At 41.3% G+C, this 26,173-nt stretch overlaps 1 protein-coding gene and 1 long non-coding RNA gene across 2 annotated transcripts in view; one reads left to right on the top strand and one right to left on the bottom strand.

The window, feature by feature from the left end:
• The window catches only part of LOC307218325, a 259,902-nt gene that overhangs the window by 188,478 nt on the left and 45,251 nt on the right, over positions 1-26,173 (top strand). The gene's annotated exons all lie outside the window — the stretch shown is intronic.
• KDM4A (lysine demethylase 4A) lies at positions 1,758-26,120 on the bottom strand. The gene is made up of 22 exons (XM_079980266.1): positions 25,984-26,120; positions 24,530-24,718; positions 23,526-23,701; positions 22,627-22,741; positions 22,163-22,356; positions 21,829-21,878; positions 20,411-20,514; positions 19,547-19,684; positions 18,328-18,575; positions 17,436-17,626; positions 16,235-16,587; positions 15,615-15,735; positions 14,575-14,753; positions 13,458-13,653; positions 12,079-12,155; positions 10,962-11,017; positions 10,207-10,315; positions 7,138-7,326; positions 6,653-6,823; positions 5,829-5,948; positions 5,250-5,342; positions 1,758-4,836 (listed from the first exon to the last, which is right to left on the bottom strand). The coding sequence occupies exons 2-22, from the start codon at positions 24,665-24,667 to the stop codon at positions 4,696-4,698; spliced, it is 3,159 nt and encodes a 1,052-aa protein (XP_079836392.1). The 5' UTR covers positions 24,668-24,718; positions 25,984-26,120; the 3' UTR covers positions 1,758-4,695.

The raw sequence follows: 26,173 nt of genomic DNA, 5'->3' as shown, positions 1-26,173 counted from the left end.
TTTTAGAGGATTTTGGTTTTCTGCAATGACCTTCAATATGTGAAGAACATTTGTGCATCTTCCTCAAAATATGAGCTGGAGTGTTGCAAAACTAGCCAGACAAAGAAAAATTTTGGCTGTTCAACTCTCTCACATATTTCCATAGGAATCTTTTTTCAGAAGATTAGCAAATGGAACAGTAAGACAACTGGTGATGCAACAGCCACTCAAAATAACTGAGAGTTCCTTAAGTTCTATCTCCACATGTGTAACTGAAGCAAAAAAGCCACAACCAGCCCTACAACTAGTGCACAATCCTCTACAACTCAATGAACCTTCCAGCACGTACTTTTCCTTCCCCTTTCACTTACCTTTCTAGTACCCCATTCAAACCATGGTTATAGGCACAGATGCAAAAGTTAGAAAGGTCTGCTGGCTTGCATTTCACTAATAAAAGCAGCCAGCAGCCAGCAGCGTTACCCAGAATCATTTCAAAGGAGAACCATGTGGGTAAACCCTAGAGAACAGCATTGTTAGCAGCTACATCTCCCACACCTTTGAGACATTTCAATTACCGGTACTTGCAGCGAAGGGAGTGAATATGAATTTGGCAGATTTTGAAACAGCTCATCTCACATCTCAGTACATGCCAGCAGGACTGTGCAGAGTGGGGGGTGGGCAGCTCAGTACACTTGCCCTGGGCTTCAGAGGGGTAAGCTGAGTGGCTCTGCCATCTTATGTAACTGGACTGGCTGCTTTTTTTTGACTTTGTAACTTTTATTATATAACAAGACTTCTGCCCTGGGCCTCAGACAAGCTCTGCACGGGCCTGGAAGCCAAGGACGAGATTTGCCAAATTCAAATGGCTTGAAACTGAATTTGCCTGCCAATTCTCCCCCAAAGAAGCCACAAAAGCACAACCAAACCATCTTACCTTTGAGAAAGTTAAAGTTGTAACTAGTGGCAGAAAGGGCCAACTGTTTCTGCACTGGAAATGATGCACCAAAGTATGCTCACAAACATAATTTCCTGCTGGGCAACATGTATTCATAGTTTCCTCTGCTTTTCAAGGCAAATGCTCAATATTGTAATTTCCTGTTAAGGAAACCAACAGGGCCTCTTACATCTTTATCAAGGCCTCCCCAAGGCTTGCTGTCCTTTCCCCTTTTCAGAAAGTATTGTTGCTTTTCTTGGGAAGGGTGTAGTAAAGTTCCTTCCCCTTCCCAATGTGTGTGTATGTTTGAAAGCATTCTGTAGGGCAGAATTCTCCAGAGATTGTTGGACTACAAGTTAGTCACTTCTGCTGCTCTATGGAGAAATTTTTTTCAGGAGAGTTCACCTATCACTTTACAGTTGGAAATATTACCATTGTGCAAATCACATTTATCCCATCCCATCCCGCAAGAAAAGGAGGACAGAGAGGAAGAAAGTGTTCCATCCTTTTACCTATATTTTTCATTCTCACTCTTACTGTTCACATTTTATCTGCCTATCATTTTCTGAATTAGGAGCTGTGGGCTTAAAACCGGATGAACTTCCAAAAGTATATTCAAGTGTGCATAAGGCATACCCCTACTTCAGTACATTTATTTTCAGAATATCTGGAATGACCCTTGAAGGTTGGGGGGTGGGGGTGGAGGAGAAATATCAGATGATCCAGGGTTATTAAGAGTAAACAGTGACCAAACTACCATGTAACTAGGAAAGATACAAAAGGAAGAACTTGGGATAAGCAATAGAGGTTCCATGATGTAATTAAATACATGAGGCTTACAATGTTAAAGTGTTTCAGATTTAATCAGTTGAGTCTAGTCCAAAATTATATTACTAGATCAGGTTGAAAACAATACATAAAGCTGCCTATCTTGTCTCCATCTCACATTGCCATTCCAAAGCCAGTAAAACTTCAAACAGGTCAGAAATTATTGGAGTCCAATTTAGAGAAGGGTAATAATGACATCATGTGTATAATAATAACACTCTGTTCAGCCTGCTCCTTGCTGTTCATGCATCTTAATCAGTTAATTTGTATTTAAAGTAGGGGAGAAGCAAATAACAAGGAGTTTAACTCCTCAAAAGCCTATTAAAATATCGGTACAAATGAGTTCCCACAGTCATTATATAAAATTAATCAATAATTGGCATTTTGGGGGACAGACACCTGCTTTGCTATTTCACTAATCTTCTATGCTGACTAAGATTAAATGCATTTAATTGATCTAAATGAAGCAAGACACACACCCATAATAGTAGTAGAGCAGAATACTTATAGTAAGTTCTGGATAGAATCCTTAGAATTCTCACAAAGTGTGCTGGTTCAGCCACAATGTACTTTACATATTGTCTCCACACAATATAAATTTGTTTTACTTTAACCTGTTGCAATCTATCTTCAGGTTCACCCACAGTCTAGAATAGGAACAGCCATTTCCAGAGACACACATATTCAACCGCGATATCATTTTAAAAAATATTCAGAAAAGGCCCTGAGCCACAGTATAGCTACAGTTCAAGACTATTTTTATCGGGTGAATTTAAATGCCTTCTAGACTAGTTTTTCCCATAGACAATTTGAAACAAAAGCATAAGGAAAAATCCCCCTTGTATGTTGATAATATTTAAGGTAATGATTTAGTTTCAACGCTGATACAGAAAAGCCCATTATTTCAGTTGAAGCATAACAGTAAATAAGCCATATTTTTAAAAATATGCCAACATAAGGATTTCTGTATATAAACACAATCCTTCCTGAATCAAGATGCAGAAAATGCCAGCTGGGACAGGAAGAAGCTCATGGGAAAAAGATAGAAGACTCTTGCTTTTCAATATCATACCTGGGGAGCCAGAAGAATACTGACCAGAGGGAATCTGTTACCCAAAGCACCAAAAAGTATGCCCACCCACCCACCCAGATAGTGGAGGGAGTGAAAAGCATTCAAGAATATTTGAAGTGTTTCTCCAAAGGCAGATTTATACATTTGGGGAGCTGCCACTCTTCAAAGGACAGTCACAGAAATCAATGAGATGCAATGACTTTTCTAATCTTCCAGTCTGCTGTGTGTATGTACATGTGTGTGCATTCAGGGATCCCACATACACTGCTTCTGAAGTCACCCCACTCCTAGACTCTCTCAAATAACACACAGAGCAAGTTAATACTGGCTATCAAGATTTATATCCCCCCCCCCCCCGTTATGGGCTGCCTCAGGCCACACCAAAATTACAATTAATAAAGGGAGAGAAGAGTCAGAAAAATGCCTGAAGATTGTGTTTGCAAGCTGAAGGAGAATTTGGTCAAATTACATTATAAGAATTTGCAATATATACTGCAAGGCTGATACAGAAGCAGTGGCCTGCCCCACAACATAGTCTGTTGTGTAAGAAGGCACTCCATCCCTAAAATTTCCGATACAGAACATCTTTATACAGCAAGAGAAATAGCTGAACAGAGGGTTGTGGCACCACATCCTTTGCCAAAGCAGCCAAATGAACAAGAGGGTACTTTTATCTTCCAAGGTCAGATAAGGGCATGTTCATGATGATATGGCCCTACATACACTACAATAACATATTTATAAAAGTAGCTTGCACTCTCTCTGGAACGTACATAAAGTTGTCCCCATTGTTGTAAAGCACCAAAGCAGCCCTTTCTCTCTCCCAAAATCATACCCCTTGAACTTCCACACCTTGGATAGGACCAAATACACATGAGTTCTGTGGCTACTTTTACCATCATAGTTTAGGGCAAAACCAGCATAAAGTTCCTAAACAGATATACCAATAATGCTGACCTTTGCACTTATTTTATAAATACTCAATTTATACTCAAGACACCCCACAAGCTGGAGCCAATGCCAGTGAGATATGCTTACAAGTATTTTCCAAGGCATCCTTGCTACATGCCTGCGCCTGACTTCTCGTCTTCCCAGGAGAACCAGGGCCCTGGAATGCCTGCAGTCCTTATTGCCTTAATGAGGGGTACTTCCTAGGATTCTCTTGCCCAAGGAATGCACGTGCTAAATGGCTCCAAACAGTTTCCTATTACATAGGCAAATACTATTACAATTAAACGCATGAGTAAATAAGTCTCTGAATATAAAATAGGACAAAAACTTAAATCAAAGGTTCAAGAAGTAGGGACTAAAAGGAGCTAATCAGTTTCACTCTCCCTTCTTCATCCCACTTGGCTCCGTCTGAGAGAGGTGATGCTGAAAAAACACGTGCTCATGACAAAAACAGGGTTATAAATATAAAAAGGAATTAATTGTCAAGCACCAGTGACATCGCCAGCTTTGTGCAGGCATGGTGAGCTGGAAAACACACCCTGAACCAGACAGTTAATCCAGGAAAAAGCACTGCAGCTGTCTGTTGCTCCCTGGGGTTGTATTAAGAAGATTTTCCTCTGGTAGAGAAGAGTTTGTACTTCAAAAAGAAACTCACTGCCAAAAGTGAAGCCATCAAGCTGGTGTGAGCCAAATGGTTCAGGAAGTCAGAGAATTTAGTGCTCCCAAATTCTAGACTTAGAGTCTGCCAGTAAAGTTGAATCCATCCTATTACTTGACAACCACCTTCAAGGTGCTGCAGAATCAGGTAAGTTTGTTTCATTATTATTTTTTTAAAAAACCTGGATGTAAAGACAGTCTGTTTGGCCTCTGCTGTGCTAGGATCCACCTGGAGGTGGTCACCGCAATTCTGTTGCCAGCTACTACTCCACTACTACTCCATAATGGCCCGGTACAGTGCAGGCTCAATGTAATCTTCACGGTAGCGTGAATTGATGACCCTTTGTCTTTTTCTTTCTTGTTTGACCTCCTTCTCTGTGAAGATCTCTGTGAAGCGCATGTCAGATGCAACAGACTGTGGGAGAGAAATCAACCAAAATAGTTACTATGAGAATGGCATTCATGTTCTGCATTAGAGGTGGCCCAGCTGATCCCCACAAACAGGTAATCAATTGGGCTTTCAATTTCAGGACTTTTGAATGGCAGCTTTTGAAGCATCAGTTCAGTTTGCCAGTCATTAAAATAAAATTAGGGCTAGTTACAAGGGATTTTACAATGTTTTGAGAAGATCCACGATCGCTGTTTAAAATCAAGGATTGCACCTTGCAGGGATATAGTGCCCCCCTCATCGTAAATTAATAATTAAAATGCACCTATGCTCATAGCTACATGAAATGAACCATCTCAGGCACATAAAGGTCTGAGTTATAACTTTACTTCTCTGTGAAAAGAACTACATGGATCAGCCTCCCATGCTCCTTGACTCACCAGCCTTGACTTGACCCTCTTAGGAAGTTCTTCATTAAGAGTGTACACATCATCCCTCTTTGCCATCAGCTGGGAGCCATCCTCAAATTCCACCTACATCCAGAAAAATCAGGCAACTGTCAAGTGAGCACAGTAACCCATGCCTTCCTGAGTTCAGGATAATGTCCATCTTACCATCTGTCCCCTCATGGCTTCTGCATTTGTTGAACTGATGCTGAGAAACAAACACTGAATCTGCATATATGCCCTCAAGAGACATCAGGGTGGGAATGGTGAAAGACAGGCTAACAGCAAGAGAGGGGACTGCGAAGGGACTTGGACAGATATTTAGAATCATAGCACACAACCACAATTAAAGCAGGTCAAATTTCAAATGCTCAGCTCAACCAGTACTCCTTAACTATGGCCAAGCTACAGCCTAGATGCCATCTGCCACTTGTACAACTGACAAATAAGTTTGTGAATTGAGCAGAAGTAGTAGACCTCCAAGTTAGTAAGCCATCAGGGGAAAAAAACCCCATACAAAAAGACAGGGGAGACAGAAGATAGAGGTATAATCCCTTCTCACTCAGTCCTTACCTGGTACATCTGAATAACATGCGAAGCCACGAATGTAGCTCCATAAACTTGGCCGTCTGTCCATCTCACTTGAACAACTTCACCTCCAGCTGGAGGACCCATTTGGAGACAATCTTGACTCTGTCATGTGGGATAATTTTTTGAAAAAGATAAACATTATCTATTTACAAATGGGAAGAATAAATATTGCCAACTATCCAACCCACTTTGGAGAGAGTTACCAGCTGAGTGGATGAATGGGGGTTGAGGAGGCATCAGACCTTTCATTAAGTGGAATTACTGCTCTCTCTTAGTTGCTGTTAGGAATGACACTTGTGTTACACATAGAGCATTGCTGCCTTAAATAGGCAGTTGTTAACACTTCAAATCTGGTGCTACAACTACACAGCTGTTCTACAGCATGGAACCAGTCGTGGCTAATTCATCTCTGTAGATACCTGTCTATGACCCTATTTTTTCTCAATAATACATGTCAAGTTTTAACAATAAAAAAACAAAGAACACTTTATCCTTGGTGTTTCAGATATGTGCTCCTACCACAGCTGGTGTTATCTGATGCTAAAGGTACAAAAATGCCAAGGAGGAGGAAATGGAAAATATTTGTAATAAAGCAGTCAGGCATTTTAAGTGCTCCATTCAGAGTCTACATCCTACAGCCCAAAGAGATATGCTGAGCCCTGTTCAGGTGCTTTAGAGATTTGTCCCACTTCAATGAACACTAATACTTCAGCAATGTGACCTGAGATGCAATATGAGCATTCAGGAAGGTATTTCCTTAAACTATACACCCTCTAGTGGAATGGATCTTTCATTACATAGCATACCACAATGTCTTCTGGGTATAAGTTGTCACTGAAGGAGCCATCGTCAAAGTTGACCTCATAAAAGGTTTCCTTGGTCAGATTGACCACTTCACATTGGTAGAAACGCCCGTTCTTGTGCTTGCTGATCACTGCTTGCCCCACGGTAAGATCCTGAAGAGCAGCCTTGGCTCGCTGAAGAAAAAAGAAGAGCCATAGTCAAGATAAATAAAACTTCCAAGCTTATGGACCACTGATCAGGGAGCGAAGCACTTCCAATGCATTTTCTGTCCAGGAAGGGTAAGATAACTTGCCCAAAGCTGTCAATTAACACAGAGCCCTAAAATGATATGCTCCTCCATTGAACAAAGCAGATCACTGTTTCCCCTCCCAAGCGCTATGTTTTGCTGGTGCTACATGTCTTTGGATTCCTAACTAGTTTCATCCCTGTATGGATATGCAAATGATTTTAACAGTTAAACTAAATCTAACAGCCTCCATGACCTTACCTCTGCCTGGGATGGAATCTTGTGCCTGAAACAAGTAATGAAGACCACAAAAGGCCAATCATCCGGTTGCATCATGACTCCAGCTGCCTGAGCACAGCTGACATGGAAGGATGTAGGACAGCGGCCATGAGAGCACTGCACGCAACAGCCAGCAGTTCTCTTCCGTCTTTTCTTGCAAAAAACACATTTCTGTGAACAAACCAGTTTAGGGTCAACAGATTCAAGGAACATGACAACCAGAAAAGACAGTGAGTCATATCAGCTTGAAATCTGGCTTGGATGCTACATTTTAAAAGTTTAGGTACTGAAATAAGCACACTTTATATAAGACTGATTTAGAAATATTGAGATAGTTTTTCAAATGTTGAGGATATCTCCAAATTCCATATAAATGTTAACCATTTGCATCTTATGCTTACCTATGTATGTGAGCTTTGTAGTACATCAACTTTTGTTCAAGGGTTTGTCACAAAAATGGATGGACCATTAAACTCCTCATGAATCATTTTTATTGGCTTATCAATTAGCTGTCCCTCCCTGGCAGTCTCCTCACAATTCTTACAGGGCTTTCCCTTCCTCAAATAATTGCTGAGAAATTATCAAGAATGGTGCCTCCAATATCCCTGCTCTCATGTCATATCTGATATGCCCAAAAGTCTAATACCCAAATGACAAAGAACAAGCATCTCATTTAGAGCACAGGGCTTTGAACTAGTACATAAACAGGAGTGCCAACCTAGCTGTACAACATCAGCTGAAAAACATGAAATACCTGACAACAGAAGCAGGTTATTCACAATATAAGATAAATGGGCAACAGTTAATGGACTATGATACCCATTCTAACTGTACAGTAATATGAAAGACTGAGATGAAGGCACGGTGGGAACAAAACACAAAGGCTTTTCCAAGGCATAAATAAAAACAAGTCATGAATTATGTTCATATCACCACACTACCCTGAAAACAGCAGACTAAATTTGAGACATACTTTGAGTGAGAGGGAGCTACTGTAATATCAAGAGGGTAGCAGGAAAATCTCTTAAGGAGAAGTGTGACTAAATTATCAATGCTGTCCCCACCTTTGCCTCTGCTTATCCAGTCTCAAAAGCTTACCCAGTCTCAAACCTGACAGTATGTCATTTATCTGGTTCAAGTTTCCATGGGTTTTTATCTTGTATTTTTATCTTGTGAACTGCCCGAAGATTGTTTGATGAATAGCAATATATATATATATATATATATATATATATATATATATATACACACACACACACACACACACACACATATACATACATATATATATATATATATATATATATATATATATATATATATATAAATAATGATAATGATGATGATGACAGACTCTTGAGCTAGGCAGGGACACTTGTATTTCATAAAAAACTACAGCTGGGTTTTACTTGCTTTGTCCTTAGCCAACTGCCAGTGAATAGCTTATTCATTCATCTTTACTATAAAAATGAGCAATGAATGCTTTTCCCTTGTCCTCTCCCTAATTAATTACTGGTCTCCTTTCACAGAAAGGAGGTATAGCAATTACTATCTCAGTGGAAAAGAACATCTTTTCCCTTCAGAATTTGTTCTCTGAATTTTCCTATGCTCTTAAAAAAAGAAGTCATCTGCATTCTTTCAAGTGAGAAGTAGATGAGAGGGTTTGGGTTCAGATGTGATAAATTCCTATTTTCAATAGGTCTGTCAGTTCTGATTTGTGTTTTATTATAGGCTTTATGTTTCATTTTTAAAATGTCAATGCGCTTACTGATCTCCATCAAGAAAATACAGTACTGCACTTTCCACAAATGAACACTGCTACTCTAGAACCCTGTGAAGAATAATAGAGAACTCATGCTGTTTAGTTAGCTGCAGGTAGTCTATGCCATATTGCTTTGTAAATTTCCCCTGCTATGCTCAAGGTAATTTACAACAAAATGCAATGCAACACTGCTTGCTGATGAAAAGGGCTGTTAACCGCACACCATACATAGGATGCAGGAGAATAATGGCCCATTTCCTTGGGATAGTTTACTTTTCCCATCTTTCTCTGCAGCATAAGCAGTCTGCTCTCTCATTATAATGCAACTGGTGTGTTCAACCTGACACTGGTATGACCAATGCTGTTGGCATTTCAGTGCCCTCTAATCTCTTGTATCTAGTAGGCTTTTGGGTCTCTCAACCCCTCATAATTACACATCTAGGAAAGATGTGTCCATCTTGCAGGCAGGAGCAAGGTGAATACTATTGACTAAAAGTTGGTGGGAAGGGCTTTGGAATTAGTAGTTTCATGGGAAAAGAGCAGGATGTAAATGCAGAAAACAAATAGTTATAGCCATTAGTTCACTTAGTGGCCTTTGGCAAGCTATAATTCCAGCTTTAAGTTGCTATCTGCAACATAAGGTAAAGGTAAAGGTACCCCTGCCCATACGGGCCAGTCGTGTCCGACTCTAGGGTTGTGCGCCCATCTCACTTAAGAGGCCGGGGGCCAACGCTGTCTGGAGACACTTCCGGGTCACGTGGCCAGCGTGACGAAGCTGCTCTGGCGAGCCAGCACCAGCGCAGGACACGGAAACGCCGTTTACCTTCCTGCTATAAAGCGGTACCTATTTATCTACTTGCACTTAGGGGTGCTTTCGAACTGCTAGGTGGGCAGGAGCTGGGACCGAAAGACGGGAGCTCACCCCGCCGCGGGGATTCGAACCGCCGACCATGCGATCGCCAAGCCCTAGGCGCTAAGGTTTTACCCACAGCACCACCCGCGTCCCTAATCTGCAACATAATACAACATAATTAACTTATAGGGCTGCTGCACAGATCACTGGAACAACATATATGAAGTGCTTAGAAGTTACAGTATGCAGGTTATGTGTTCTACTTTACACCTGTACAATTGCTTCTGCTTCTAATCCCACTCCAGATTCACTTATCTTATTGGTCTGAACAACCTTATTTTACATCCTTTGTCAGAATGTTGATGGAAGAATAATCAAAAAGCATATGCTGGGATTATTGATCACTTCAAAGGAACAAAACAATCTGCCTTCTTACCAGCCGGAAGCGCTGCAGTGGTATTTTACTGACATCCACTGGACTGCGTTCTGCGATGTTCACAAACTTAGCCTCCAGAACTGCCACAGCACACATAACATGAACCCACCTGAACAACATCAGAAGATGGAGTGTTAGCACATGCTTATAAAAGATGGGCTGCAGGAGATGATGCATCTGAAACCAACAAACCTACACCTACCCCTCCCTTGTACAAAGGTTAGGTAAGCAAATGTGCTTCCTCTCAACCCACTTTGCACCAAACAGGAACTCGTAATTCCCAGATCTGTTGCTTCAAGTTAAGTGAATTATTGACACATTTTAGGAAAAAAGACCTTCCATATTCGGTTACCCAAGTAAAAGGTAAAGGTAAAGGAATCCCTGACAGTTAGGTCGAGTCGCGAACGACTCTGGGGTTGTGGTGCTCATCTCGCTTTCCTGGCCGAGGGAGCCGGCATTGGTCCACAGACAATTTTTCTGGGTCATGTGGCCAGCATGACTAAGCCGCTTCTGGTGAAACCAGAGCAGTGCACGGAAATGCCGTTTACCTTCCCGCCACAGCGGTACCTATTTATCTACTTGCACTGGTGTGCTTTCGAACTGCTAGGTTGGCAGGAGCTGGGACTGAGCAACGGGAGCTCATCCTGTTGCGGGGATTCGAACTGCCAACCTTCCAATCGGCGAGCCCTAGGCTCAGTGGTTTAGACCACAGCGCCACCTGCATCCCTTCCATATTCAGTTACCCAAGTACTCACTTGTTATCATTGGCTTTTTGAAGTGCACCTCCCCGAAGTGAGCACAAACAGCAATCCTGACAGGTAAGGAAAAAAGCCACGTTACCAAAACAGAAGAAATGAAGAAATTCTCACTTTCATCCTTGTGACAGAACCTTCCTATCTCTCTCAAACACACAAAATGCTCAGTCCTGCAGACTGTACAAGCTTATCTCTCTTTTTATTGCATTAACCACTTTTGTCAAGCTAGCATACTAAAGCGGAAGAGAAGTCAAACCAATTCTACTAGAAACCTGCAGAAATGAAGGGCTTAACATATGCCTCATGTTGGGCAGAATGCACTCAATGGGGTTGAGTTCTAGAACAAATGAAGAGGAAGTCCTCCTACACCAATGAAAATTGAAGGTGGAGGTGAAGCAGGAACTCTGCCTTGTTCAGATGGATGCTAAGCCTATATACAGCATCCTAACCAAATTGTTAGGTAGTGGCCCTTACAGACCAGTTCCATTATCAGCTCAAGTACCTATAAGCCACATACTAAACAGGACCCAATTCTCTAAACCAGCAGACCAGATAATGGTTCTCAATGAGCACCATAAATATTAATTTCAACATGGAATCTCAATGTGCAACCTGACATACTGCTTTAGGGAAATTTCAAAAGAGCTACCTCAAAGAATCTTGCACTTTGTAACAGTTCCAGTATGAGGCATTCAATGGATGGGCTACCATTAAACACAGACACAAATACAGGGACTGACTGCTTTGTGTGGAGGTTACGTTCTTGACCCTCCATGGGCAGCAGCGGAGTGCATGTAAGCACAACCTGCTCTGTTCCACTCCCTTTTCCAGCCACTTTTGGGGACAGCATGATACATGCATGCACAGTCATGCATCAATTGCACACGCCTAAAACAGTCACTGCCCATATATTTCAGTAAGTCAACCTTCCAATTTCCTTTGAGACTATTCCATGAAGCATTTTCATAACAGAAACTAGCTCACAATATTATTTACATTTCAATAGAACATTTTCATGTATAGAATTCCAAAAGCTATCCCAGTAGCATTGAGTCAAGGCCCACACATATACATAAGAGTTTTTTAGCAAAAGGTATGACATTCAAGATTTTCTTACCTCTTCTAAGGCATTAGCTTTGCATCTAGAGCACTTCCAGTCCTCAGTTGCTTTCGCAGGGGCTACTCCATAACAACCTAACACAAATGAACATACAACTTCAACAGGAGAAGCATTTTTTCCCATATATATATATAGGTGTGTGTGTGTGTATGTATATATGCATATGTGTGTATATATATATATATGTGTGTGTGTGTGTGTGTGTGCGTGCACGCGCGTGCGTGTGTGTGTGTGTGTGTTGTCCATTAATACATAAATATGGAGCAAAATGTAAGTTAAATCTAGATTATTTATTTCTTCGATGTTTTCTGAATTATTGATTTTATCCTATTTGGATTTATTGGTAGGTTTGTAAACTGATTTCTCCCCCTTCCTTTTTTGTACTTTGATAGATTGATTTATGTTGTAAATTTCTTTGGGCACAGCTCACTGTGAAGAAGCAGCATATAACTAAACTGGCAAGCTTTTTCAGACTCTACTCTTCCTGCTTCAGTAACCTTATTTACTGATAGAATTAATCACTGCATAGCTGAATACAGCAGTTGCGTCCCCAAACACAACAGTATGGCATTCAGACCAGAGGGAGAAGAAATAGACAACAGCAGAACATGAGCGGACTTTAGACTAACCATTCCATCACCCATTCAAATCACAGTAATACATATCTAACAACAGAACTGAGCCTCTTACACGCTTTTCATATTTTATTTCAAAATGGGAATACCCACATTTCTTCATGATTTACCTAAGAACAGTCATGGGGGTAGGGGTAGGTGGGTTTTCAGATCCTGACTCTGGTCACTGTTAGGAATGAGGGGCTAAATTATTAAAACTGGGTAACTAACCAGATTTAGTTTTCTCACTATAAATCGCTAGAGACCGGAAGTGTTAAGAATACCCAAAACATTATGTAGACAATTTATTGTGGCAATCCTAATAGTAGCTGATATTCCTATTGATCATTTGCTGTCTTTTTTAAATGAACTCTTATACAAACTTTCAAGTGGAAGAATTTCACAGTTCCACTACGTGTGGTGTGCAAATGCTTTCTGTATGCTTTTTTAAATCTGCTGCATAATTTATTTGGCATGCTCTAGTTCTACTATGTGCACAGATTAGATTTCCTGTTCATTTCTTAGCTAATTCACACTAATGCAAGGTATTCCACGCACCTGTTCATTTTATTCTCTGTACAAATCAAGGTAGTTCCCAGAAGGCAGCTCAATAATATTTTTTTGCATCCTTCCCTGCTTTTTTTTTTAAAAGTAGCAGTGAGTTACCACAGGTCCATCTTTCCCTTTTTAAAACAGAGTAAAATGGAGGGACAGCATTTAATATCATAGCACAGGATCACACCCAGGATATTTAGTACTCACTGGCATGTACTCGAACTTGACACTGTTTGCAAGTGACCAGAAGACTGGTGCCATCTTCCTCCAAGTAAGGAGTGGAGAGGCTGACATCTGTGCTGCAGCCAGTGGTAGTAAAGCACATCTCAGGAATTAGGGGCTTAGTTCTCATCTTTCCATCAGCATCTGGAGCTGCCTGCGAGCTCTGGCCTCCACAATCTGCCTGTAAGAAGAGGAAAGAGAGTCATTTAATAGGACATGAGTTTGGCAAGGCAGTTAAGAGTGTAGGTAATAACAAAGGCCACCTACTCATTCAGTACGCTACCTATCAGGTACAGTCCTGTCCGAACACAAGAACTACAATACTCTAGTCTTAAACAGACAAGTAACACAGCCAATGACAAGGTTAGTGACAAATCAGATGTAGATTTAGTAGAATTCCCTAGTGAGAAAGAAACACTAAATATTACTGACATAACCCCCCCACACAACCCAGTAAGCCAAATTGCTGCCAGACCAAGGTACAAATGTGAGGGCATAATTTTAAATAATTTAAACAATTTAAACAAGTAATTTAAATTTAAACAAGTAATCGTGTGCCAAGATCGAGGACAGGCTAAATTTGACCCCAGTTATCTTGTACTGTAATCCCATTATAGTACCCATTCTGTTTTATTATCCTGCTCCATATTCCATGCTTCCTGGGTCACATCAAACTGCTACAGAGGTTTCTAATAGATCTGGCTCAGAGAAGCTAAATGGAAGGTGTTGATAAGGGTAGGCTCTAGCAGCTGTTGGAAACAATCCAACACGATTTAAAGAGACCCATACCCCACAGTATTTTCACAAGTAACTCTCTATGGAATCATCATCAAACCTCTTATTGGCATCACATACAAATATCCATAGCAAATCAGTACAGAATTCCCACCTTTCCAGTGACACAAAACATTTGTCAAATGAAAGAGGCAAAGCAGTCTAACATTAGATCTCTAGGTCTCCAGAGAAGGGAACATGTTTTCTCTGCTGCTGCTGTTAGTTCCTGGTGTTCAATGTCCCACAACGTAGTTTTTATTATATCCTTGGCTATTTTCTCTCAGCGCTGGTGCACTACAAAGACCTCTAAAAGATTTGGTCTGCTTACCTGGTAGGTTTGGAACAGCATGCAGACTGCACAATAGGGGGCTTGCTGAGCCATGGCTGAGTTGTACTCCTTTTCTGCCTCAAAGTTTGGAGGGCGATTCTGCCATAGCTGGCTGAGTGGCTTTGCCCATGTTTCTATCTCCTCAGTTTCTTCATCTGGTGCCAGCTGCTCTGACATCTCTGCAATAAGATACACAGGGGTCTTTCAAAGCTTACAAACCTGAGCTGCAAAGGGAGTCAAGGGACTTATAGATTGTTGGAAAATTCCTTAACGGTTTGAACCATTTCACAAGTACTACCAAACGACACTGTTCTCACTGTCCCCAAAAGTGTACAACTGCCCAGTCCTGCTGAAAGTTTGCTTCACCAGCAGCAATCACAAGCAGGTTTCTTACACATGTGGTGCAATAGTGGAAGCTCTAGCATGATGATCCTCAAGCCTATTTAATTTATGGGATCAATAACTTGGAAGTAACACAGTACGCACTAAATGTTAAACAGATACAAAAGGTATATTGAATTTTAGGAACCAAAACAGATCAAAGCCCTGTACCTGCCCCTAACCTGCTGGCTGAAAATTCAATGCCAGAGTAATTCTAGTTAAGTTAGCCATGCACTGCATCTTCTCAGGAACTATTAATCAAAATATTCCAGAAATGAGTAAGAGAACATATTTCAAGAAATAACGTGGGGGGCGGATTTCATTTTGAATCCACATTTTCTCCATTCAAATTTTACCTCATTAGTCTACATATACACACATTTGCAGTTGGAGACCAAATCTGCTTGCTTCCATCCATGCCAGTAGGCATTCCCCTTTGTCTTTGTCCCTGCCTTCCAATTCATTCATTCAAATGTGTTCATTTTGCACAAATGAGGCATGCATGTAGGAAACAAGTGAGCAATACGCACACCTTTAAAAAAATCAAAAAATCTGTGTCTGCCCAGGAATTGCACAAGGGCACACATCTGGGAATCCCCAATCCTCACTAGCATCCACAACAGACCTCTATTGCGGGAAGGAAACAACACTGAACTTACCATCATCACTGAGGCCATCTTTAACCAGAAGTGGGTGATGACGTGGTAGTTTGCTCAGGGGCTGGCGACGCCCTTTTGATTTTTTTCGGTCTTTTACTGATCTGATGTACTCCTTCGCCATCTGGAAAAGACAGAGGTAGGTCAGTGGGCATCTCTTCACAGACAACAGATGCAGCACAACATAAACAGATTGCGGGGGGGGGGGGGGGGGGAGGGAGAGAATTTTCAGAACTGAAGTCAGGAAGAAGAGAGAGAAAAGTTTTGTGGCTTATGTTCCATGACATACAAGCCTTTCACTCGGAGAAAGTACTCATGTCTTAAAAACCAGAGGTGTAAATATATAGCTTTTGGACATCTAGAGTTACTTGGTGCCCAAAGCAGAAAACACAGTCCTAGCACAAATGCACACCTATTTAATATCTAGCTTATGCTTGTATTGGAAAACACTACAAGGATCAAGCTGACAGCACATTACATAAAAGAAGACCAGTCTTAAGGTCAAGCCTGATCTATTACACAATTCATACAATTTAGATATCACTGATCATTAGTTTGCTTGCAGAATATGCTACAGCAAGACTGCTCTTGTAATGCAATCCCAATACTAATCTTCCAATTACTTTTGCAAGTTCCTGTTCATTCACACGGGTAGTAGCACTGGCTTTTTTTCCAGAGGGCTGCTCACTGTCCATGCCACCGACTTCTTCTTTAGCATAACTGTGCACTGTGAGAACTTCAGCTTGCTCAAGGGCCTGCCTGGGGAAGTCAGAAGATTCAGAATCTGAAGAACTTGAACACATTGAAGAGCCAGACTGAGAGCTGGAGGCTGAACTCTGCTTCATGGCTGACTGGGTCAAGGCTGAAGTCACAGAATGAGAGATGGAAAGATCCAAAACAGCTGCATCTGGCTCTTCCTCTTCTAGTTTGACATTTTTCAGTTCTTCAAATTTTACTTCCGAGGAATCTGCATATTCTGGACCAAAACAATGTTTAAAGCACTCATTAGTAACTGCCAAATGAGACAAATTCCAAGTGAGGCTTCCAGAGGTGATCCATCAGGTAGCTAAGTCTGGCTATGTCAGCAGTGCCCTAGCAACCTTTTTATTCCATGACTTCAAACACCAAGAAAACATTCTAGCTCAGTGTCATCACCACCCCACCATTTCTCAGCATGCATGCTTGCACATTTCATAAGCATTTTTTTCCAAAAAAAATTGTCCATTTTGAATTCTCTACCTGCATAATGTTAAAACTCAACATTAAGGGAAGAGGGAGGGGACACATATTATCCCTACTTGCATGTCCCAGCGCACATTCCCAATCTATTTCAAATCTTTTAAAAACTACATATTAGCTACCTTCTAAGGATTTTAACGATAGGCAATTTATTGTTACCACAATGAACCCTTTGGTAATTCTGTATCAGTTCCTTTACAACTTTCAGATGAACACCACTTGATATGGGGGCTAACCGCTATTCACTTTATTAATTTGTTCTAAAAGCTTTTAATGACACGGTAGTATTGGACTTCTTTTGTCAAATGACGCTGAATAACTTAAGGTGAACATTACTGCAAAGAACCCATCTACTTTCTCTGTGATTGCCCCAGCTTCTTTGAGCATGTATTTTGTAGTTAGATTTAAAGGTCGTGCTAATTTACTGCCTAGATTTCTGCATGTAATGCAGAAACAGTAGCCCTTTTCAATCTAATGTGTGTTGCACCTGGTACATGGCACCAGAGTGACAGTATGAATAAAACCGCAGCAACATGGTACACGCTGATGGAGCAGTGCAATGGAGCAAGACCTTGAAGCAGTTACCTGGGGGTGCAAGCCCTTGGTCCCCTTGTTGCACAGGCTCTCTAGCAGGTCCAACAGGTGGTTCTGCCACTTCCATGTCAAACTGCACTGAACCCAGCTCTTCTTTGGGAAAGGCCTCACTTTGGCTCACCTCATGAGGAACCTCTAAGCAGACACGGTGCCGTTTGGTTCCAATGCGATGCTTGGGCATGCTGCAAAAACAAGTCTTACAAGTTAAGCACAACTGAAGCCAGCACAGCAAGTTGCTATCTCTCAGGACTAGTTGACTAATGGACTTATAATGGACTGCAAAAATAAATAAATGCATGTATCATGATGGAGACAACAACGGAGAAGGGTGATAGAAACCATACCACACTCTGCCGCAGAGTAAATGGACATTCATGGACATCAATGCTTGGAATAAATTTTACAGCATTTCCTCCTCAGCTTTAAAAGATCCCTGTTTTACATAAAGGTCCTGAGAGACTTGACTATTATGTAGCCATGGAGTAGCCATCTTCAATGTAATGTATCCATCACGGATACAGACTTAAGGTGAAAAGGCAGGGTAATCTAGTCAGATGTTTGCAATATATTAAATCAGTTCAGCTTCTTCTGTAAAATGCTCCCTCACAAGCCTACATTGAAAATATATTTAAAGAAAATGCTTATCAAATAGCACTAAGTAGCCTTCTCAGCTATATGCTTTTTATTTCCTGCATTCACCTAAATATTCATCACCTCTCTGTGAGCCAGAAAAACATCAAAACAAGAATTTGCTGATGGCCATGTCCTTAAGTAGGTTGATCATCACTTTTGATCAAATTTGTTCATAGGAAAGGAAGGTAATATCCAGCTCCTGAATTGGCCACTTCACAATTTCTGTGTACGGTATAAAAGACAAACATACCTCTTCTTCTCCGCATCTTCCTCTGCTTTGCATCCTTCTTCAGGTTCACTTTCGTCAGGACATTGCTTCGCCTTCTTAACTTTCTGGAGGAGCTCTCCTTTAAGGAACTCAGCTGCCTCTGGAGTTGGAAGTGTGTGGTCAATGACAGTTGCATCTTTCCCTGCTTTCCAAAGCTTGTAGCGTTCTGGCTGGTATTTTCTCACGAAGACATCCATGGAGATTTTGACCATGTCCTTTCGGCATGAACACTGCATGGAATAACAAACCACGTGAGGCCACTTCTATTTCTATTTCCGTCCAATGTTACTTTACTCTGCTACCATGTTTTCCCTCCAATGATTTCACATACCATTCCCAGTCAGAACTAATAAGCAGGTACTAGACTTGAGATTGAAAATAATCATGTGCAAAAAGGGAGTGGATAACAGAGGTAGGGGGCTCTACTGAGTAAATGGAAATGTATTTGGGGAGTGCTGGGTAATAAGTGTGTACATCCAATTCCTGTCTAATATTCTTAATATCAAAAGTTCAAGACCAGTTGTGAGCTGTATTCTGACATCAACACATTCGTTGGTTGGTGTAACAAATGATTAATGCTGAAATAAAAAAGGACCCAGTGAATGGCCTAGAACCATTTGTAGCTGCCACACTGCTAAGAAAGTGCAGCTCTGATCAGACCCTTGGCTGGGAGAGCACTGGGAGGTTCAATAAAATCTCTCTCTCACAAACAAACGCACCTAATATATAAAGAGTACTGGGAAACTCAACAAGTCTCATTACCACATTGTTATTTCACAAGCCTTGTGCTTTATACAGTAGATGAAGCAAGATTTGCCTCTATTTGGGGGACTACGCAGGAGCAGCCAGAGCAGTGGTGCCATATAGCTGCCCTGACGCTCCTTGTGGCTATTTACTTGGCCATTGTGGGGAAAGATGGAAGCAAGATCAGAGCCCTCCCTATACCAACAATCACTGCTGCTTACCAGAATGGGGTAGAGGTGTAAAGGACTCCAAAGTTCTCTAATCAAGTCCTCCCACTGCACATTTTTAAGCATAATCAATCTTAGAAAGACTAAACTGGCTGATTCGACTTTGCAGCCCAGAATCACCAACCAAAATATTTGTTATAAAAATACAGAAGTTCCAAGATCCCCATTCAAAAAATCAAGCTGTTAAGTAGGGATATTTTTTTTCAAGCAGCAAGCAAATTGACACCTACTAGTACAGACTGCTTTCCATACTCAATCCACCGAAGTGTAGCAAAATTAGTAGATTCAGCACAGTTGAAGCCATGATTAAAGCCAGCATGGTATCCATAAGGAAAGGTTATCATGAATTCACCTGCTTCTTGGGTCACCTGTAAGACAGGAAGGCCACTCAAGATTATCTGCATTTCACATTATCTCTTACTTGTAAGTTCTAATACTATGAATCCAAAATCATAGGGCTCAATTACCCTTTTGCTCAAATAATTAAATTGTCAAAGGCTGATTTACTTGCACTATTCACAAATTTCTAGGAGACTGAGAACTTCTGCAAATTGAACTATATATGGCATATTTCAATCTGGACAGAAGAAGAAATGAGGTGCAACATACATTTTAGTTAAAGTTTTATTTGGCCACATGTACATTTGTAAACAAATATTTAGACAAATTATGTATCAGCTGAGACTGAGTGACTAAAACTATATTTCAATGCTATAGTAGTGCCTTTTCCATTTCAATTAGAACTGTGAAACTGGCATTAGAAAAGAGACATGTGGCCAACCCCTATGTTAAGGCATGTTATGCTAAGTAGGCACAAATCAAACAAATAATAATTTGCTACATCCCTCTGCACAGCATCAAACCCTGCACCTTATAATTCACTTGCAGAAGAAAACTATCTTGTCCAGTAAGTTTAAGACCAGACCTTTCTAGAAATAGGAAGGCCAAAGTTTAAGGGATCTCATAAGAGATTTTGTATTTTCTGGTGTTTTCATCAACTTCTCAGAAATCCAATTCCCGTCATCTTACAAGGATCCCTGATGCTTCCTTAGATGTACTCTAAAACTGCAGTAATGCCAATGCTCCTTTCTCACCTTGTCAAATGGAATGCCATATTTCTTCAATATTGATGGAGATATTAGGGTCATCTTGTGACGAAGGAAAGCTTCACAGCTCTGGGCACTTCCAGGAAAGAACCCTGTTTAAGTAAAGATGTTATACATGTTCCTGGATGAAAAGGGCTGCTCACATAAATACTGTTTGGCTACATTATTTAATACTTTATTCTTGACTCTTGCTACTCAAGCAGGAGAGAGACAAGACTGCAAAAAAAAATCAGACCATTATCATGCTCTCTCAAAGGTGACTGTACCCACTTGTTTCCAATGGAAAGGTGGACAGTCTTTCCTTATCTCATCTCATAGCACAATACAAATTATGTCACAGACTCAGAATAAGGATCAAAATAATGAAAATGGAGAAGGGGGACACCTGACAATAAAACCCCCAAGAACTAAGGTGGAGATTAATATCCATTTTTTAGACTCTTAATAGAAGCTGCATCTTGTTTGTGGGTTCCAAAGACAGTGAAGCTAACTAGAGGATTTCCTTTAACCAAGCTGAGTAAAAAACATTTTGAAAGCCTAAACAGATTACAATTAAGACAATCAGCCTAACTTCAAACACCCCCCCCCCCCCAAGTAGGAGTTTAGGAATAAAATTAAACACTTCATTCCCAGATTCTAAGATTGGTTACCACCACAAAGAAATTTCCCTTCCCACACACTCATTCAGAGACCAACTGTCTCAGCAGAGACATTTCCCAGCCCTGCTCAGTCTTTAACCGGAGATGCCAAGAACTGAACCTGGAGCTCCATTACAAAGGATATGTGCCCTACACACTGGGGTACAGTCCTTCCCCACATCCAAGGTCTCTTCTCAAAATGGTTTTCCAATTTCTCCAATGTCAGGCATTGCCCAAGGAAGCCAAAACTAGCCCCCAGCAGTACAACCATCACTGTTGAATTATATATTGTATATTTATACAATGTGACATGATTATTACAGTGATCTACTGGATTGTGCTAATGAATAATGCTTCCTCTTTCAGCTGCAAGGACATAGCAATTGACGAACTAACTTTTCTTTGAAGATATAAGAAAAGATGAATGTTTGTCCATATCTTCACCTATGTAGTCCTTAAAAAAGAAAAGGGAGCTGTGCAAGGGTAATAGTCTTCCAACATTGCTCATTTCAACATTCAGAAACTGACTGTGATTTAATAAATTTCATCACTCCACTAACCTGTCATTGAACTGTATGGGAACTAGGGTAAGTTGCTGCACTAGAAAAGGTTTTCCCCTCACGTGCAAAAAGTTCTTCCTCCCTGCTGTTAGGTTTATAATGCTGGATTAGGGTTATTGCCATGGTAGCGTTAAAGCGAAAGTAGATCCTATGGCTCTTCAGAAACAATCAACTGCATACATCCACTGAGACAGAAAGAGATGGTTACCTTTAGCAAGGCGTTCCAGCCGCTTCCCATGCTCTGGAGGAATGGAGTACCTGTAGTCACAAACACATTAAGTAAACAAAAAGCATAGGGGAGCTTGGGGTTTAAGAGCTTTAGATATCATAATAGTAGTAGTAGTAATAATAATAATAATAGGAAATAATGGAGAAATAATTTCAATTGCTAAGCTACCAACATTTATAGGCCAATTTTGTTCTTTTCCAAACTAAGGAAGTCAGAAAGTTTGCTTGCCCATGAGACTCTTACTAGAAATACAGAATGGTAAATCTAAGTAAAGGTTATATACAAAATGCTTTTCCATAACAGGTTCTCTCACCATGACTTGGGCTCCCCAAAATGCAAGTAGTTGATGCTGTAGAGGTCCATGTCCTCTGTGTGCCAGGCAAATGATGTTTTCCACATTCCAAAGTAGAGATATGGTGTATTCACCCCCTCTATAGTAATGCCACTTTCATTCTCTACTACATCAAGAATTGTATTCAGATGGCCAATATTCCAGTCATCTACATGCTGAAGAAATTAAATGAAGCCAAACAGAAACAAGCAATTAACATCTTATCAGCTGTAATAACTAATATTATTTGTCCTATATTACTGCTAACCTCTGCTCCTTGCCCTATTGGTAATTTCAGCAACAGGGACAGGTAAGTCTGCACTTGCTTCAGTGACACCCTACAATGGTTAGAGCTCAGCATCAAGGTTAAGAGTTTGTAATCACTACTGAAAGCAAGGTAAACCATACACAAGTTAGAGACACCTATTCATAGGTTTGCTTCTTACCTTGTCATAGAGTGTGCCATTAACATCTGCACCATATATTGGAGCATTGAATGTGAGGTTCTTCCAATATTTGCGTTCAAGGTCTTCAAAATCAGTATATCGAGGGGTGCAGTATCTAAAATAGAAGGCAATTGCTTTTCACTTTCTTTTTCATAGGCATATCTCATAGAAATGTCAGAAAAAGTAGCAGTCATTTTTTAAAAAACAAACAAACAGATTAGTCTTAATAAAAATGTATTATAGAAAACAGATTAGATAAGCACTATGGATAGAGGGAATATGTATAAGTATAAACATGCAGAACTAAGAAGCCAAACGTTCCATTCTTGTTCTTTTTTACTTTTAGTAATAACGTTTATACGCTATGCAATCAGGCTCAAGTTCTTTGCCAAAAAACTGATTTGCATAATTTGAGAAGAAAAAGACCATTAAGAAATACAGTACATGACTGGATAATTTTATCTCAACTATTCTGGTGATAATCTTTGACAAAGAACACCAGTGTTCCTGGGTGGTCAGCAGGGATAAACACAATTCCTATGAGCCACAGAACAGGACGAAACATCAGTTTCTTATGGCTGCAAGAATTGTAATGCGCAGCAGGGGATCCTTGGGGCTGACTCGTGCCTTTGTGTATGAAGATCTGTTCTTTTTGTTAAAACTAAAGGACAGGTCATACATGGGCATTGCTTGGCAGTCATTTAAAAAAAGAAACTAGAGCAGGTAGTTGATGTACTGCCCTCCATGTGTTTTGGACTACAACTCCCATTAGCCCCACCCAGCATAATTAAAATGGCCAGGAATTGGAGGTGTAATCCAACATCATCTGGAAGGTGCCATGTTGGCTATCACTGTGATAGACAGAATTACAGAATAGAAATGTATTTAAACTTTCATACTTATCACTATTTGCTATCCTCCTGAACTCCCGAACTGTCATAGCTTTCTTCTGGATGTTATATTGTGTGAAGAGGCCTGACTGGCCTGTGACCACTTGCTGAATAGGAGCTGGGATGTTCACATCATCAATATCGTCATACCATTTGCGTGGTTTCCATTCCTTTGGAGGAACAACCTAGAAAGTTCAAAAGACAAATGATACAATGGTTCAAAATAGCAAGTAAATAAAACCTGTAGAAGTAACCCAGTAAGGCACATGCTTTCATAAGATATTATTCCACGGGTACGACTGCATATTCCTGCATTGCAGTGGGTTGGAGCAGATAATCCTCAGGATCCCTTCCAACTCTACAATTCTATAATATAGTTTTCATTGGCATAATGCTTTGATATAATTAGCTGGGACTAAGCCTCATTGAATTAAATAGCTCATACTTCTGAGTAGACATGGTTAGAATTATACAGTAGTTCAACTGTCTCAACTTTTAATATGGGGGGGGATTACCCTTCATCTCAAATATTGTGAAGCAAATAGTATTAGATAACGTGCAAAATTTCTATGTCTGACTATGAAAATCTAGACAACTCAATTTTTATCAGTGAGGAATATTAAGACCTATTTGTAATGAAAATAAGAACTATTTCCTTAGCATCAACGGCATGCAGCAGTGTATCAAAACTTTCTAAAGACACATCTTCACTGCAAAATACATTTCTCATTAGCACTATGCTGTGGTTCTCAACAGGGTACAGTAAGGCAACTTAGGCACATTTGCTCATTCAGCTTTATGTAAAAAAAATAAAACATAAAGAAAGGGAGTGGTGTTCCGGGAAAATTTGGCAATCCTACCTGTCACTAAACATAATGGGTTTGGACTAAACATGATTTTGGCTTTAGGTGTGATCTCTGGAATGTAACCCCCATGTAAGTAAGTTAACTATACACTATATTTTTCTGAATCATACTAGAGAACATTTTGAACACTTTTGTGGTCTGTTTTACCTTTGCCAGTCCAGCTCTATGAGCTCCTTGCGACTCTATATACGCAATGTAACGGCTGAAGTTTTTGAACTCTTCCATAGTTGGGTGGAATGTCATTATTCTCGCACTTGGATTCGGGTTCTCAAATTCAGATGCCATGGTTCTTGTTCACAATTGTCCTTGTCACATGTGAACCAGGAAAAAAGTGCACTAATACAAACAACCATTCAAATAACACAAATAAATAATCAAATCAGGCCTATCCAGGATAGTTTAAGCATAATATATAAAGAATGCTAAACATCAATGAAGGCATTTCCCCTCCCATTTCCCAAAGATCACTAACTTAAACCCAACTATCTTGGGAGTGGAATGAGAGAGGGGAAAAAAAATCCTCCTAACTTTCACCATGTTTTTCTCAACAGCTTGTGCCTCCTAAACATCCGTCACACTGTAAAAATCCCCCGTCAGAAAACAAGTACCAGGGTGTACTGCCAACACTGCTGTTTGCGAAAGACCCCACCATTCTCACGCTTGGGATACTGGAAGGTGTTCTAATGGTTGGCTACAGAGGATACGGTATGACGATGCTTTTGCTTTTGTTTTATTGAGGGCATTTCCTGACATGGGAGCTTGAGTTACATTTCTCACCAAAGAGTTACTTCCCCCTCCAACAAAGACATTTATCAATCCTGAAAGGCCATGAAGCCTAGGGGAAAGAGGCAGCAGTATGGCTATGAATCTCATCGTTGATGGGGCCCACAAGCAGGAAAGGGTTATTGCGCTCGTGTTCTTCTTCGGGGTTCTTCTCGGTGGGAAATAAGATGCCGGACTAGACAGGCCTTTGGTCTGACCCAGTGTTACGGCCAGCAAGGCTCTTCTTAGGAGAAGGGTGTCTCCTTGACAGGGGCACGTGCGGCACTGTTTGATGGGCCGGGCCTGTTTGGTTTTGTACACACGGGAGGGAGGCCTGCCTCTCTACGAGAAGAAAGGAAGCTGCGCCCGTCGCTGCGAGACGTGAGGGGCTTAACAGCACTCATCTTTGTAGGGGCGCCCAGGGCTACCTCGGGCTGCGCCTGCTGTTACAAAAGCCGGCCTAGGGGAGGGGAGGGAAATCGGGTCACTCGCTTGTGCGCGGAGGCGGCGAGACCGGCCGTCCCTCGCCCCTTCCACTCATGAAGCCAGGGCCTGGCAGCACACGGCGCGGCTCTGAGCCCCGAAAGAGATCGATCCAGCGGAGAGGGGAGCCCACCCTCCGTCCACTCCCACCCGAAAGGACGGTCTTCCGCTGCTCTCGGCGGTTCCCGTTCCTTAAACGCGACTTCAGGCCAACCGAGAGGGGCCCCACCCGAACCCGCCTCGCTTCCCACTCCCCCGTTCTCGCTACCCTCGCGGCTCAGTCAGTCAGTCAGTCCGCCGCCCGCCCCCGGCACTGTCACGGCTCCCCCAAGAAAGCCCCCTTAATTCGTACTCACCTACGTGCATACAAGCACCACCTCCGTCTTTGCCAAGGCCCAAGGCTCGAGTATTAGCCTGGGGCCGAAACCGTCCTATGCTCCGCCCCCTCCCGGTTGCGTCGGGGGCGCTTCCCAGTCACAGTCCAATCCCCACGACCGCCTGGATCGGCGTTACCGTCTCATAGGCCATCTGCAATGCCAATCACAA

This window comes from Podarcis cretensis, assembly GCF_951804945.1.
Source record: "Podarcis cretensis genome assembly, chromosome: 6".
Classification (NCBI taxonomy): domain Eukaryota; kingdom Metazoa; phylum Chordata; class Lepidosauria; order Squamata; family Lacertidae; genus Podarcis; species Podarcis cretensis.
The sequence above is the reverse complement of the archived record's forward strand: the minus strand, read 5'-3'. Positions and strand labels throughout refer to the sequence as shown.